Consider the following 17594-nt stretch of genomic DNA (forward strand, 5'->3'; position numbering starts at 1 on the left):
CCATATTTCAGAAAAAATAAAATGATACAGTAGAAATGAAAAAGGAGTAAAGGAGTACACACAATGTTTCAATTATAATTTGCATAGAGAAAAATAGCTAAACATTTAAGAATATTCTTCTAGCTATTTTCTTTATACTTTAAAGGGGACAATATTCATTTTTATATGTGGCTAGCCTGTGACATTTGTGGATTTAACACTATATTTTCTGTTCTTCAAGAACCATTCTAAACACCTGTCATGAGTAGTATTTTATAGTAGGAATCATTTTCTACCTTATAGAGTTTTTAGAAGATTAAATTGAATATTTTTTCAAAAGCCTCTAGCTGGAATTTGAAATATGTTTTGAGTGCATCTTGCTAACTTTCAGTACCCCATCACAATTATGATAATAGCATTGGAATGTCGTTTTTGCAAGGTACTATCTTAAGTATTACCAATCTTACTTAATCTTCAAAATAATTTAATCAGGTAGGCACCATGATTATCTCCACTTTATAGCTGAACTGAAAATCAGTGAAGGAAATTAAAGAGGTTAAGGAACTTGTCCAAGATTATATAGGGCTTCTAAGTGAGGATTCTAACCAAGAGCCAGACACAGTCTTTTTCAAGCTTATGTCCTTAGTCATTGTGCTACATTGTCTCCACATATTACTGCTTACCTATTATTCAGCTACCTGTTGTGAAAATAAAGAGTTATGATGTTCTTATATATTTGAAGAAAATATGACATGAAAAAGTATTATTTGATTTTTTAAAAATTCTTTAAACATTTTTAAAAGGTGTATGCCCCATTCCATTGGTATTCTTTTTAGGCTAATATACTAGTAATAAATATATCCAGTATTGTTTGGCAGGACTAATTTGTTTTTAGATAGCACAGTAGTTAAGAGTATGGGGCTCTGGAGCTTGACTATCTGAGTTCAAATTCTGCCTCTGCTACTTAATACTGTGTGACCTTGAGTAAATTGTTAATACTTAACCTCTGTTTGCCTGGTTCCCTCATCTATAAAATAAGAATGATGTGTTCCTTATGGAGTTGATGTGAAGATTCTGTGAGTTAGTATGTATATAAAACAACTGAAATAGTAGTGCCCGTCACATGTAAGTTTTTAGTGTTAGGTACACTAGTAGTAGTAGCAGCAGTAGCAGTAGTATTACTATCATTATCATCATCATCATTTGTACTGATTGTATAATAAACTTTTTAAAGACATCCAAATTATCTTGTGAAAAATAAAAATAAGAACATTGTACTTAGAGTCCATTGACCTAAAAATTATTTTGCTATCACTTACTGGCTTTCTAACTTTCAGCATTTCACTTAACCTTAATGGCCTCAGGTACCCATCACTAACACAGGCTGATACCTTCCCTGTTGAGTGATTTCTTGATCTGTAAAAACGTTACTAGAAATCATGTTGCAGTCCCAGATAAGGAGGAGGAGGAAAAAGAAAGAGATGAAGGGAGGGAAAGAAAGAAAAATTTAGCCTGTTCACATGAAATTTAGAAATTTTTAGAAGTATCTTTGTTAGTTTAATTTTATGAGGACATAACAGCCCAAGAGCAAGAATGTAAAGTATGAAGAGCTGCTGCCTCCTCTCCTTGCCTCCCACTCCTCTTTTGTTGAGGCAGAGTCTCTTTTGCCCAGGCTGGAGTACAGTGGCATGCTAGGTTGCCCAGGTGTGCCCCGGGTGGTCTTGAGCTGCTGGGCTCAAGTGATCCTCCCATGCTGGCCTCCCAAAGTGCTGGGATTACAGCCGTGAGCCACCACACCCAGCCAGAATTGTTTTCTTTTAAGCTGTATGCATATAATGACATTTGTGTTTAATCTTATACTTTCATAGAACCTTGTGTATGCCTTTAGCATGACACTTATTATATGGCTTCAATTTTTTGTTTACATATCTAACTCTCCTACTAGAACAAGTCCCTTAGTGGTGGATCTTTATATTCGCAGTTACTAGCAAATAGATGAAAATTAACAGCATTTAGTTGATGACTTCTGTGAATTCTAGTTTTAGTCTAAAATTAAGTTTGACTTAATTATAATTTGGAGCCATGGTTATTCTGATCTTAAATTAATGATGCATTTGATACTCTGGTCATATCAGCTTCTATTTGGGTATAAGACTACTTTTGAATTACATTGTTTAATTGAACTTGGATTGAACATGAAAATATTTAACATTTATGGAAGCTACTAACTTTAAAAATTTTTTTCATATTTGGTAAAATAGAAAAAAGAATGTATTTTACAAATTTTGACTCTTAGGAAGTATTAAACATGTAAAAACCTAGAGGAGCAAATATAAGACTAAAAGAAAGCATTTTAAAATGTTCCATTTTGGGTAGAGGCTATTCTATACTTTTCTTTGTCCTGAGAGCAATGAGAGAAAATGTCTTGGGAGAACAGAATGTGATATATAATAGGAAAGAATGAAAATAAAGTTAAGCTCTTCCCAAGGGACTTTAATGCTTGAATTAGTATTTGTCAGAGGTTTTTCTTTTACTTTTTCATCAAGCTAAACTTATGAATTCTTGTCACTTCTGGGACCCACGGGCACTTTTTATATACACTATCAGTAATTTTAATATCCACAGATAGCCAAATCCACTTTATATCATCTGGCTATCTCTGAAGAGTTGAATGGCATGTCTACCATGAGATATCAATATCGTATACCATATGTAAATGATAGCTAGTCTGTGCTTTCTGTTTTTCCACTTACTATAGTGTATTTTCAAAGTGATAAAATTCCCTAATTCCTTGTCTCCAACCCCAATGACTCAGTGGAACTTGAGATCTACATATTTAGTTTTATATTGGACATTTCCACTTCCACTGAGGTACCCACGGGTACCTCAAACCTCATAATTCAAACTTTAACTCATCTTTTTTTTTTTTCCTTCCCTGTCCCTCTCTGTCTCCAAAGTTCCCTGCCTTAATACATGGTTCCCTCATCCGTCAGATTTCCCAAATCAGTATTATTCCTGGCTCCAACCTGTTCTCCACCCCTACCCATATCCAGTCATTCATCACATTTTATGAACTTTTATCTTATAACTGTATCTCATCTATTCATTTCTTCCATTTTTATTACCATGGTTTAAGCTATCTTCATCTGTCAATTGTATTACTGCCATAGCTTCCTAACTGGTCTCCCAACAACAGTGCTCTCCGTTTCCTGTTGTTTTTATATTGTTTGGATGATCTTCCTAAAACACAAATCAGAATGCATTATTGTTCTTTTTAAAACCCTTAAGTGACTATCTTTGTTTTTAAGATAAAGTCTAAATTCTTTTAAGTGTTTATAGCAGTCTTCATCATTTGGCCTCTGCTACATGGTATAGCCAAATGGAGCAGCTGTCAGTTTCTTGAGACCTGTGCTAGAGGTGAACACCTTCAGGTCTTCACATACACTGGTCCTTTTGCTTGACTAATTTCTAGTTGTCATTCAATTCTCAACTTGGACTTTCTTCAAGAAACCCTTTACTAATACCGTAACATAATCTAAGATTGGATTAGATGTTCCTGTGTGTTCTCAGAGTACTTTTCTGCTTATCCGTATTACAGTATGTGACACACTGCATTGTTACTGCCTGTTGAGTTGTCTCTGTCTTAGGCTCTTGAAGGGCAAATACAGTATTCTGTTAGGTTGGTCTGTTTCACCGGTACCTAGTACAGTACATGACAAGATTTGGCTTCTGAAGAGTGTTCTTAAGTAGTCAGAGTATATATGTATGTTTTTTTCTTTGAGTTGTAAGTAATTCCAACAGTTTATGTAGTGTTAAAAATTCAACAAAATAGTGTGTATGTATCTGTGTAATAACTGAATACATTAATGAATGTATTATATAGTGTCCTGAGTAAATTTTTTTTAGATTTGTAACTAAATATAAAATACAATCAGAAACATCTGCTTACAGCACAAGTCAAACTTTTAAAAAGCAGTTTCTTATAATGACTTTACTTTTGGATTCCCTACTGTAAAATATTTAAATTTAGAGCAAACTAAGTATTTAAAATAAATTTTGTTTTGATTTTACTTTATGAATTTTTTTTAGTAGTCAGAGAAAAGCTGTGGTAGTTCCCCTCTGTGTTAGAAACAGTTGTCAAGTGTGGTTCTTTACACAGTGAGACTGGGAGCTGTTTCTAAACACAAAGTTGTTAGTTAGTAGCACAGATTTGCCTAAGTTTCCAATCTGATCTGTGGCTATGGGTAAGTAGCTTGGAATACGTATAGTATTTGTGGGGAAAAAAATGTCTGTAAATTAAATTCCACAAACTACTCTCCAGCTTTATCTTAGTTTATAATTTAAAATGTGTAGACTTTAAACTCCAGCCAATCAATAGTATAGTTTTTTGCAAATCTTTAAGGTAGTTATAAAGTTATATAAAAATCAAGGTATTCTGTCTGCTAGCCTCAGAATGGATAGACCAAGACACTTGGGATTCTTATTTGAATCCTAATATAAATTTTCAGTGCTATTTATTCTCAAAAGAGTATTTTTTAGTTAGAGAAGCATGTTTATTCTCCGGAAGGCTTTGCTTATCCCTGTGGTTCCCATTAATAATGAAGATTCTGGTATATTTATAGTATAAGACTTACAGTAAAATCTAGAAATTACAAAATAAATTTTGATATTATGTGTTTGTATATAACATCCTTTTTAATTGCATATTATTATAATTTTTTATCCTTTAAGAGAACTGATAAAAGTTTAATGAATGATATGTATGTGTATTTGTGTGGTTTTATACACATAGTCATGTGCCACATAACAACATTTTGGTCAACAACAGATTGGATGTACAACAGTGGTCTCATAAGATTTATAATACCATATTTTTACTATACCTTTTCTATGTTTAGATATGCAGATAACTTACTATTGTGTTACAATTGCCTACAATATTCAGTACAGTAACATGCTGTATGTTTGTAGCCTAGGAGCAATAGGCTATGCCGTTATAGCCTAGGTGTGAAGTGAGCTGCTATTGCCATCTAGGTTTGTATTATAAGTATACTGTGTGATGTTCACATGAGGAAATTGCCTAAAAACACATTTCTCAAAACATATCTCCATTGTTTGGTGATGCATAATTGAATATGCCTGCACTATCCAATTAGTGTAGCCATGTGGCTGTTGAGCACTGAAATGTGGCTAGTCTGAATTGAGGCGTGCTGTGTTTAAAATACATACTGATGTCAAAGATTTAGTATGAAAAAAGTGTAAAGTATCTCAGTAATAATTTTATATTGATTACATGTTGAAATAATATTTTGAATATGATGGGATAAATAAAATACATACTAAAATTAATTTTACTGTTTTATTTTTAATGTCACTAGAAAATTAAAAATTACATATGTGGATCACATTCTATTTCTTTTGGACATCTCTGGTCTAAAACATTTTTTAACTACAAATTTAAGTTTTTTGTAAATGATAAAATTGAACATTTTTGGTATTGAGTTATTTTTAGTAGTTTTAAATTATGGCTTGACATCTAAATATTGGCAATTCTATGATTAGATGCAAAAGTGAAAACTATAAAATTAATTTTTTTAGCAAATAAAATTATTTTGATTGAAGTCTTGTTTTAAGACTTGACACAAAACTGTATGTAACTAATCCTTCATAATTTCGTGGTCATTGAGTTGGAGTCAGTTTGGTATCTACTGTAGATCACTGGCTTATTCATTTTTATTTATTTATGTAACAGATATTTTTTGTTTGCTTCATGTGTGCTAAGTCTGTCTTGGGGAATACTTCCCCATAATTTCAGGAGGGAACAAAGAATAATGGAAGTACATGTAAATATGTTTGTGGATTTGTAGGTAGGAAATTGAATCAGTTCTTGTCTGGCTTTTTATTTTTTTCGGTAAAGTAAGACATAAGATCATCATAGCCCACCACTAGTGATGATTTCTGGGAAAAAGTCCTTGAATTGAGTAAAATTGAAGTGTTTTCCATAGATGGGAATCAACGTTTATTGAGTTCTTATTTGGCACCAAAGTAAATACCGAAGAATATAAAAGAGAACCCTTGCCCTCTGAGTTTATAATGTTTGTTAGGGAAATACGGCATATAACAAAAAAGGAACTACAACATAAGGCAGCTAAGGTATAGTAAGGAATATATAGTACATTTTCAGAACTATATCTAACTGCACAAGTTTAAGTGGAAAAAAACCCAACAACAACAAAAAAAAAACTATAGGAGTTCAAAAGATAAAGAATACAAATGGAGATTTTTTTTTTCCTAAGCTTTCTCCTTTGCTGCTTATCACAATCCTAGCCAAGTAATCTTTCCAGAATGATCCCTGTGTAAGTACCTTCTGGCACTGCATCTGATTCTCAGAACAGTCACTGGTAATTTATTATGAGAACTACGTAGAAATTTAGCACAAATTCTTTACCTCAGCACAGAGTTCAATATAGTATTTTTAGAACTGAGAGATTTGAGTGCTTTAGAACAGGACAGTGTTTACAAATGGGAATTTGAGATTGTTTTTTTTCCGTTTAATTTTAATAGAATTCATTTGTTTTCTTTGAGTGCCTCTGGTCAGGCTTTGGAAGGCTTCTCTGGGTTCCTCTGGTTATCTTGTTTTTGAGCTGCTGCTTCTGTAGATAAAGGCCCTTTTTTGGTCCTTCAGCTTTTGAGCCTCCTGGAAAACCCCAGTACACAGAGCCACCTTGGTCACAAATCAGTGGTGGGCTCTTCGATAATACAGACAGGGAAAGGGATATTCAATTGCCAGCTCCCTGCATGTCTTCTCAAAGACATCATAGTTGGTCTATAGTTACACATGAATCTATATAGAACTGCTTTACATTTTGTAATAGCCATGTAATAAATGCTCTATTGTATGCTATACCATAACTTATTTAACAAATTCTTATTGATGAACATTTTTATCATTACCCTGCAGTATCATAAACAATGCTGCAGTGAATATCTTAATGCATACTACTTTGCCCACACATGTGAAAATAGCTGCAAGATCAACTCTAGAAATGGAGTGGCTAAGTAATAGCTCTTGCCAAATTGCCCTCCATAGAGCAATTAAGAACTGTCTTTTTCCCTCATATTATCCTTTGATAATACTAGTATGTTACTGAACTTTTTGACCTATGATAGATAATCTGCTAGATAAAAAATAACTTATTGTAGTTTTTATTTGTATTTCATTTGTTTCCTTAATTCTGAACTATTCATGTCCTTGGCCCAATTTTCTATTAAATTGTTGATCTTTTCCATATTGATAATAAGGAAGTTATTACCCTTTTGTGATATGTTTTGCAGATGTTTTTTCTAATTGTGTTTCTTCTTTTGACTACGTTTGTGGTGCTTATTTTCCTACAAGAATTTAAATTTTTTTATAAATTACTCAAATTTTTGAGATTTTTAAAATCTAAACTTAGAAAAGAGAAGTACAATACAAAGAAATCCCCTTGAACCCTTCAAGATTTAAGTTGCCAACCTATTACCCTGTCACCTCCTAATACTTTGATATATATATCCTATAAACAAGAATATTCTCTTGAGTAACCATACAACTATTTTTAAAAATTTCTTGTTTTTTATAGAGATGGGGGCCTCACTATGTTGCCCAGGCTAGTCTCAAAATCCTGGCCTCAAGCAATCCTCTAGCCGCGGCCTCCTAAAGTGCTGGAATTACAGATGTGAGCCACTGTACCTGGTCACTACAACTATTAAAGTCAGATAATTAACACTGATACATTATCGTGTTATAATCTTTAGACTCCACTCAAGTTTCATTAATTGTTCTAATAGCATCCTTTTTGTAAAATAATCTGGTTCAGAATCACACGTTTGATTCAGTATCACATCTCTTCAGTCTCCTTCAATTCCAGACAATGTCCTTCAGTCTGGAACAGTTCCTTAGATTTTCTGGATTTTGACAGTTTTGATGAGTATGGACCATTGATTTTATAGAACAAATCAGAACAAATTTAAGTTTGTTTGATGTTTCTTTATAATTAGATTCAGGTTATGCATCTTTGTCAGGAATATCACAGACATGCTGTGATCTTATTGTATGCTTATAAGGTGGCATATGATTTCAATTTGTCCTATTAATGATGATGTTCACTTTGAGCACTTGATTATGGCATTGTCTGATTGGCATCTCTACTTAGGAAGTTATTTTTCTCTTTCTACTTAAATATTTTATGGAGATACACTGTAAATATCCTGTTCATCATCATACTTTTTTTTTTTTTTGAGACAGAGTCTCACTCTGTTGCCCGGGCTAGAGTGCCATGGCATCAGCCTAGCTCACAGCAATCTCAAACTCCTGGGCTCAAGCAATCCTTCTCCTCAGCCTCCTGAGTAGCTAGGACTACAGGCATGCGCCACCATGCCTGGCTAATTTTTTCTATATAGATTTTTAGTTGTCTGGCTAATTTCTTTCTATTTTTGGTAGAGATGGGGTCTTGCTCTTGCTCAGGCTGGTCTCGAACTCTTGAGCTCAAGCGATCCGCCTGCCTCAGCCTCCCAGAGTCGTCGTCATACTTTTGATTCACTTATTTATTTATATCAGTACGGATTTATAGGTTGCTGTTCTATCCTGTAGGTTATATAATCCCTTTGCTATAATTATTAATTTTTATTCTCTAACATAATTTTGCCAAGTGGGAGCCTTTTCAGGCTGACTTCTGTGTCCTTTTGACTGTCCTCATCATTCTTTGAGTACTTATTTCTTTGTGCCGCAAGATATTCCAGACTCCTCTTATACTTTCCTGCCTCAGCCCTTGAATCAGCCATTTCTCCAAGGACTCTTCATTCCTTTACAGAAAATGTTATTCAGAAGCCAAGATCCAGTTGGTAGTCATGCTCATTGCTTTTGGAATATCACTGCTCCCAGGCTCTGTCAGTGGATAGAGCTGGGGAATGTATGCACATAAATCCACACATATCTAAACATTTATTTCTATATCTATCTATGTTTGGAAACCATGAGTTTACACTGATACCTCCAATTTCAGCCTGACATTAAAGGGTTTATTCTAGCTTTTTTCTTTTTACAGTTATTATTCTCTTCTCTGACAGTGACATAGCTGGCTTCCATTATCCTATTTACTTATTTGATCAGTCCTGCTGTTGTATGTAATCTTCAATCTCTGCCATCCCCTGTCTTGTGTGATGCCCTCCTTTGCCTACTTTGGCTCTGATACCCTATTCCAGGCCATTTCCCCTCCACCATGCACACTTATTTCTTACTCCTCTTGAAGTCCAATGCCATATGCCAGACCACTGTTGGATACCCTTTTTACCCTACTTGGTATCTGTTACCCTATACTGAGCTGTCCCTCTCTGTAGACACCTTCCTCACCCCTTGACTGTGACACCCCTTGCTTGGCTACCCTCCTCGCTCAGTTTGGGGTCTGTGTGGTATCAGTCCCCTTCCCACTTTTTTAGCAAGTGGACATCCTCCTCACCTTTTTTTGGTAAATGTGTTTCAAGTTTTATAGAAATCTAACATTCCAGTGGCACAGATGGTTAGCCTGTGGTACTTATACAACAGTATGTGTGGAAATCTAGCATTTCTTTTACATGGTTATCCAGTTGGTTGGAATTTTACATAAAAGTTGCATCTCTCTCCTGAATTTGAAGTTTTAAAAAAGTTTTCTGTATCCATAGAACTTTTTAAAAATAGGTGTCATTTTTCTTACTGCTTTTGTTTATAACAGATGATGATGTACCTGCAGATATGGTTGCAGAAGAATCAGGTCCTGGTGCACAAAATAGTCCATACCAACTTCGTAGAAAAACTCTTTTGCCGAAAAGAACAGCGTGTCCTACAAAGAGCAGTATGGAGGTACGTTTAAGTGTCATTGCTTTTCTTTTTATAATGAAAGAATTTTTAGGAAACAAAGTAATGATTGTGTGTGGTAAATATAATTGCTTTATTAGTTTTTGGGGTTTTCTTGTTTTTGAAGGGTGCCTCAACTTCAACTACAGAAAACTTTGGTCATCGTGCAAAACGTGCAAGAGTGTCTGGAAAATCACAAGATCTATCAGGTATTTTCTATAGGGAAATAAGGGATAGAGTAAGATATTTTAAAAATTTTGTTTGATACAAAAAATAAAAATTAAATGTATTTGAGTATTGCATTTGAGATTGAGAAAGTGATTATTATAGAACATACATTAGAACCCTGACCTCTCCCTCTTTGACTTCTATTGTTGTATAAAAATACTTTTTATATATTTATTTTAACCAGTTTCTGAGATGGCACATACCTAAAACAAAGAATACTTAAGTCAGGGTAAATGGAGATAAATGTGTATCATCTGTGAACGCCAAATGCTTAATGAAATTATAGTCATCAAAACATAAAAGCTATTCATTAGATAAAATGAAAACTGTGTTCTTTAAATAATGAGAAAGTCATTGTTAGCATGATAAATAGTTTATACTTTGTTTGTTAATCTCTTCATAGCAGCACCTGCTGAACAGTATCTTCAGGAGAAACTGCCAGATGAAGTGGTTTTAAAAATCTTCTCTTATTTGCTGGAACAGGATCTTTGTAGAGCAGCTTGTGTATGTAAACGATTCAGTGAACTTGCTAATGATCCAATTTTGTGGTAAGTGAAAACCTATTCCTTATTATCTTAGGATATATTATTTACTGCCCAAAATGCTAAACGTGGTAAGGAAGTTGAAGTGTGAGTTGGTAGTTATAGTTAAATAGTCAGAACAAATTAAAATGCTTATAAGTTAGTTCCAAGTTACTTTATCACAAATGTGGGCTGTCAGTCCAGATGGTATTTATTAATCAGTAAATGAAGTATTTTCTCTGCTCTTGGTCAGTTAATAACAACTGAGTGATTTTGGTGTTTTTCATTTAATTGCTTTTTAGAAACATAACTTAGCATGATTTAAAATAGCTAATGCATTTAATCTGATAGGTTAGTGAGAGTATAGATTTTGTACATCACTTTTGGAAAACAGTGTGGAATTCATGAATCTTAAAACATGTGTGCTCTTTGACCCAGTAGTTCTGCTTCTGAAAAGTTTTTTGCCTTATGTAAAAATTTTTCATAATAGCATAGTTAATTGTGAAGAAAAATTAGAAGTAATCTAAATGTCCAGCAATAAGGGAATGAACTAAGTAAACCATGTAATGTTTACTTGAAGCATTGTGATATAGCTGCTAACAGTGATTTTTACTAAGTGTTTTTAATAACATGGAAAAATGCTATGTAAAAAGTGAGAAGAACAGAATACAAAATTTGATATGCTATAAAATCACCAACTATAATAAAAGAAATGATCCGTAAATAAAATGACTAGAAGGAAATGTAAACTTAATAGTGAATATATTGAAACTATAGGTTATCTCTTTTCTGTATACTTTTCTGTTTTACAACAGTTATATCTATTATTTTTATGATGCAGAAAATAAGGCACACCTTGTATTTAAGAGAAAAATTATACTTGTGTTAGAAAGGAGAAATGAGAATGAAGAGTAGAAGAAGAAAACAACATTATGCATTGTACAAGAAATGATAATGGTTACTATATTCCAGTTGTAAGATTTGATGGTTCTTGATAGGATGTTAATGGACTGAAGATACAGAAAGAATTCAGAAAGTATTTTTTAAAAAATTATCTTTTTAAATAATAATTGTATGAAACTTTTACAGTAGAGGTTAGCTTTTTTTTCCCTCCCAAGTAAACAATTTTGTAAGAAATTGACACTTTCCATTCTGTTGGGTGAACTAATTTTCATATGTAGTTACATTGTTTCAGCCAAAAACTGTTTTCATATTTAAAATCCTGCATTTTGATGTTCAGCTTTGTCTATTCTTATCCAAGTTTTTGAGGCCTTAAATAATTATCTGAGTAGTTTAAGATTTTATTAGTCTAAAGAATATTTTATCAGGAAGTTCTTAATTCTTCTCCAGGAAACGATTATACATGGAAGTATTTGAATATACTCGCCCTATGATGCATCCTGAACCTGGTAAATTCTACCAGATTAATCCAGAAGAATATGAACATCCAAATCCTTGGAAAGAGAGTTTCCAGCAGTTGGTATGAATTATATTATACATCTGTAAATAAAAGTTTCTTTTTAAAAAATAAATTTAGCTGGGTACAGTGGTGCATGCCTGTAGTCCCAGCTACTCAGAAGGCTAAGGCGGAAAGATCACTTGAGCCCTCGGAGTTCAGGTGCAGCCAGGGCAACATAGCAAGACTCTGTGTTGTGGGGGGGGGGGGGGAATTAATAAATTTATTTAAGCTCAAGAATAGGTTTTAAAGGTGAATCAGTGAACACTTATCAACCAATAGAATATTTAACAATTCTTTTCATTACTGATATATCAATGAATAATTTAGTGGCAATAAACATCAGTACTGTGAGAGCAGTTATTTCAGTGGGTCTATTTGAACTTGTATGCCACGTTTAGCATAATTTTCATATGGTCCTTTAGGAGTGGTTCTCAGCTGGGGATGATTTTGCTCTCCAAGGGATATTTGGCAATTTCTGGAGACATTTTTTGATTGTCACAGTGGGGGGAGAGGGTGCTGCCTGGTATCTACCTGGGTAGAGGCTACAATGCACAGGACAGCCCCCACAACAAAGAATTATCTGGCCAAAAGTATCAGTAGTGCTGAGATTGAGAAACACTGTTCTTTCTTGATATTACTGAGTTGTAACTTGTTCTGGATTTTACATTATACTCTGTGACAGAAAATTATTTGAAATAATATAGAATTGTTTCTGATATTTAAAAAAGTTATTCATGTAGTGGTACATTAATTTAGAATATAATGTTTACATTAGTCAATGTTTGGTTTGGTTTTGTTTTTGTCATTTTAGTATAAAGGTGCACATGTAAAGCCAGGATTTGCTGAACATTTCTACAGTAACCCTGCAAGATACAAAGGAAGAGAAAATATGTTGGTATGTTTGATTTGTATTTTTCTGACATAAAATGGTAATATTTCTGTTCTATACTGACATTTTTATTTTCTTCTAGTATTATGATACTATTGAAGATGCCCTTGGTGGGGTACAAGAAGCCCATTTTGATGGACTTATCTTTGTTCATTCTGGAATATATACTGATGAATGGATATATATTGAATCTCCAATCACCATGATTGGTGCAGGTATTTGGAAATGCATTGTCATTAGAATTTTAATATTTTATTCATATTATTTGATTTATATGATGGGATTTTAAAATGCTAGTGACTTAAAATCCAGTTGAACTTTGATAATACCTTACTAGTAGGATAGGAATGAAGATATCACATACATTTTATGTGAAAGATATGAAAACACATAAGAGTTCAGAATTTATAGATGTATATATTTCTTGATGTCAGTACTTTTTCCAGTTGCCTTTAGTTATTCATTTAAGAAAGAAAAATGTGGCCGGGCGCGGTGGCTTACGCCTATAATCTTAGCACTCTGGGAGGCCGAGGCAGGTGGATCATTTGAGCTCAGGAGTTCAAGACCAGCCTGAGCAAGAGCGAGACCCCATCTCTACTAAAAAATATAGAAAGAAATTATATGGACAACTAAAAATACATATAGAAAAAATTAGCAGGACATGGTGTGGTGCATGCCTGTAGTCCCAGCTACTCGGGAAGCTGAGGCAGGAGGATTGCTTGAGCCTAGGAGTTTGAGGTTGCTGTGAGCTAGGCTGACGCCACGGCATTCTACTGTGGGCAACAGAGTGAGACTCTGTCTCAAAAAAAAAAAAAAAAAAAAAACCAAAGAAAAATGTTTTTTATTTGAAAATAAGGATGCTAATGTTTTTATTGCTATGTTTTTAAAGTAACTAAAATGTAATTTTTTAAATACTTTTTGTGCTATTTTATGATCAAGTTTCTAAGAATAAATATAATGAAATATCTATTAAACACTGATGAGTCATTTGAAGGTTTGTTGCTATCTTGTTTTTTGAACAGTATGTAGACCATTTTAAGATAGCTAATGATTATTATTTGCTAATGAAATTTGCATTTACTGCTTCTTTTGCTCCCCTCCCCCATCTCCATCATAAAAAAGAAGGGGAGAGAGTGTAGAAAATTTTTGTCTGGTGATTTTATTGCATTCCAAATTGAGGCCACTGTTGGAAATAAATTTAAATAAAGAGGTCTCTTCTCTCCCTGAGCTGCTTTTTCCAGCGCTAGTGCTGGTGTTGCTTTTGTTTTCACAAGAAACCATTTTTTAATATGCCGTTGCATTTGATGTTAATGATAATTGTAGTTGAATATTATTAGAATTATTCTTATTCATGGATTTGAGTATAATAGTAATCAAATAATATCCCCCATTAAGTATGAATGCTTGTAATAAAGCTAATGAAACATAGTTAACTGATAAAGTGCATATTAGTCCTACTCAGTACTAGTATTTTTAAAAAGTTTCCCCTCCATGGAAGTACCCATCTGTTGAAATGGAATAAAGATAATATGCCTTAAAATATCTTTTCCACAGCACCTGGAAAAGTAGCAGACAAAGTTATAATTGAAAACACTAGAGATTCAACCTTTGTTTTTATGGAAGGCTCTGAAGATGCTTATGTTGGATATATGACGATAAGGGTAAGAAATTTTAAGATTTAAAATATACATATTGAAATCATAAAGGTAGTGGCTGTTTATTTGAAACAAAATTTCTACTTTGCAGTTTAACCCTGATGACAAATCTGCTCAACACCACAATGCACACCACTGCTTAGAGATTACAGTAAATTGTAGCCCTATTATTGATCACTGTATCATCCGAAGTACATGTACGGGTTAGTGTTTCCTTTATCTTTTACAATGAAATTGAGTCACTGTGTTGTTGCCAGTAGGTTTTTAATAAATGAATAATTTTTCTTACAGTTGGTTCTGCAGTATGTGTTAGTGGTCAAGGAGCATGTCCTACTATCAAGCACTGTAACATCAGCGACTGTGAAAATGTTGGACTGTATATAACAGATCATGCACAGGTATTTTTGAATTTGGGGTTTTTCCTTTTTAAAATTTTTTTTAAAACTCTACTAATGTTGTTTCTGATGAATTTTTGTAGGGAATATATGAGGATAATGAAATTTCCAATAATGCTTTAGCTGGGATTTGGGTTAAAAATCATGGAAACCCAATTATTAGACGGAATCATATTCATCATGGACGTGACGTTGGTGTGTTCACATTTGATCATGGCATGGTGAGAACATTTATTTTTAATAGAAAAACTGATGCCTGTATCAGTTAAATTTTAAATATGTTTCATCATTATTTTCTCATTACCAAATTATCTGAATTGAAGAGTATAGGATGATTTAAAAGCAGTTTCAACATTATATTTTAAAATCAATATGCAATATTCATTTTATAAATTTATGCATCAAATATTATATCCATGTAGAGATGATAGAGTTCTTAGGCAATTGATGTGGTCTTTAGGGGAACAAAAGGTCTAATTTAGTAGTTGATTCTCCATCAGTAGTTAGTTCTCCTATTAGTAGTAGTTTGCATAAAAATTACCTGTAAGCTTTTTTTTTAATGAAAATTCCTGTATTTTACCCCAATATGATAAATCAGAGTTTCCAAAAATGGGGCCTAGGATATGTGCTTTTAATAAGCACCATAAGAGAATCTAACGCAGGTTATTGAGAAATAAGGGATTCATCATTAGTTTTGTATCCATTTTATTGCTCTTGAAAAAATTTTTAACTGGCAGAACAATAGAAGATACAGTGATAATAAAATATCAGTTCTAAAACTGTTATGCAGCGATTATATTAGATATCCTTATGGATGATACTATGTTTTAAATACTACTGTATGATTTTACATAATTTTCTAGAGACATGACCTTTTTGAGCTCTCTGAGATCACTATTTCAAAATAATGTTCTTGGATGTCTATTCAGATATTTTTTTCATTTAAAATATAATTTTCCTTCAGGTAATTTTCAAATCCTAGTACAGCATGGCAGAATTTTTTGTGGTGGGATCAAAGAGATGGGAAAGAGAGTGGTAACATGGTGGCAAATAAGGTTATGGTGAGCCTTTGTTGCCTATCATATGGCATTAACCAAGCAACCTAGGAATGTTGGATTTACATATACAAATTTTCAGTGGCAAAGGAAATTTTTTACTGTTTGTGCCTGGAACCTTAACACAGGGCTCTTTTTGAAAACTAAACTAGATCATAAGGAGTACCCTGTTGTCAAATATTAATTAGACTTAAATAGTTTCAGACCAGAGATCAGTTCATCATATTAACTAGTTCCTGGTGTAACTGTAACCTGAGAAAAACAATTCAGTTACAACTGAGGCTGTAGTTTGATCCTGGAGATGACCACTTACCCTTCTCCAGCTGAAATAAAGAAATTGACATTTTGTTGGAAAAGTGTAACTCTTTTTCCCAAGGGTTGGGAAATAGGGGGAGTCTGGATAAAGGTGTAGAGAATGTTGAAAGAAAAGACTCTTGAGAATCTCTGCCCTCCCCTAGAGACTTATATCAGTTACAGTTCCTAAGTGGAACTCTCATTTTGTAACAGAACTATACTGTGCTGGTATTTTGTTGCCTGTGTTTTCTTTAGGCTATGCCACAGAGTCACATACAATTCAAGTATATTTGTGTGTGTTTCTATCTCATTCACAGATGATTTGAGGCACCAAGATAATTTTAACCTGAGTACAAGTTCCTCATTTTTGAAAAGTCCTGTGATGATGGTCCCTTACTAAAATTAACCATAGTAATCTCCTCATCACATACCCCTTATATAAGTTTTTTTAAATACAGATTTGGGTTTATAAATATTACAGCATTTTTTAAAACAACTCTAGGCAATGCTGTAGGTATATTCCTGTTAAGGATTAATGAGAAGATTTGTGAAGTATTATAGATTTGTAAGGAAAGGATGGAAATAAAGCATATCCAGGGCCTATCATATCTATTGTGTCTGTTTTAGTACTGTGATACAATCCTTAAAAACCCTTTGGCGGGTTCTTCCATTGGAGGCTTTCTTTTGGCTTGTCTTCTTTGTGTTGGCAGCTCATGATTGATAAAATGACCCTCATCACAAAGGATGACCTTTTTCTAAAATTTGACTTTTTCTGTAGACCTTCAAAGAACATCAGAATAAACATCTGATCAGTTAATACTGCACTGTCCTTTAAGTATATTCATATTTGTGTTTGCTTTCTGAAATTGTGTCCTTTTCCTTATCTATGACATACTTAGAATTCCTGCATTCCTAAGAATGAATCATAAAATTTTCTCATTTTTATTTTTTAAAGAAAATCAATGTTTTTGTAAAGGTACTGTATGTCTAGTTTAAAGAGCCCTCTAAAGTTTCAAAGGGTATGACTTTAGAGTTTGTCTTTGTAAGCTGCACATTTAAACTTTGGAATAAAGCATGAACTTCCCCTTATGAAAAAGGAGTAAACAAATATACTTTATATTTCACCCTCTCTCCACCTCATCATTTACATCCTTATTTTTTGGTACAGGTTTAAAACATTTATATTCCTAAAGTTATTGGTTATATTTACTCTATTTCTCATTAGTTCTTTCATCAGTTTCTCCATTCCTG

The 17594-nt window shown here is 33.3% G+C and overlaps 1 protein-coding gene across 4 annotated transcripts in view; it reads left to right on the forward strand.

Moving 5' to 3' along the window:
* The window catches only part of FBXO11 (F-box protein 11), an 84242-nt gene that overhangs the window by 46545 nt on the left and 20103 nt on the right, over nt 1-17594 (forward strand). For 3 of the 4 annotated variants that reach the window (XM_069495079.1, XM_069495082.1, XM_069495083.1), the window contains exons 2-11: nt 9726-9853; nt 9975-10056; nt 10479-10623; nt 11947-12076; nt 12867-12950; nt 13027-13159; nt 14499-14605; nt 14691-14802; nt 14891-14997; nt 15078-15215. In XM_069495079.1, coding sequence (XP_069351180.1) covers nt 9726-9853; nt 9975-10056; nt 10479-10623; nt 11947-12076; nt 12867-12950; nt 13027-13159; nt 14499-14605; nt 14691-14802; nt 14891-14997; nt 15078-15215 — 1166 coding nt within the window. The remainder of the gene's footprint in view (nt 1-9725; nt 9854-9974; nt 10057-10478; nt 10624-11946; nt 12077-12866; nt 12951-13026; nt 13160-14498; nt 14606-14690; nt 14803-14890; nt 14998-15077; nt 15216-17594) is intronic. The other variant, XM_069495080.1, reaches the window with a different exon arrangement.

The sequence above is a fragment of the Eulemur rufifrons genome, chromosome 19 (genome assembly GCF_041146395.1).
Source record: "Eulemur rufifrons isolate Redbay chromosome 19, OSU_ERuf_1, whole genome shotgun sequence".
NCBI classification, from domain to species: Eukaryota; Metazoa; Chordata; class Mammalia; order Primates; family Lemuridae; genus Eulemur; species Eulemur rufifrons.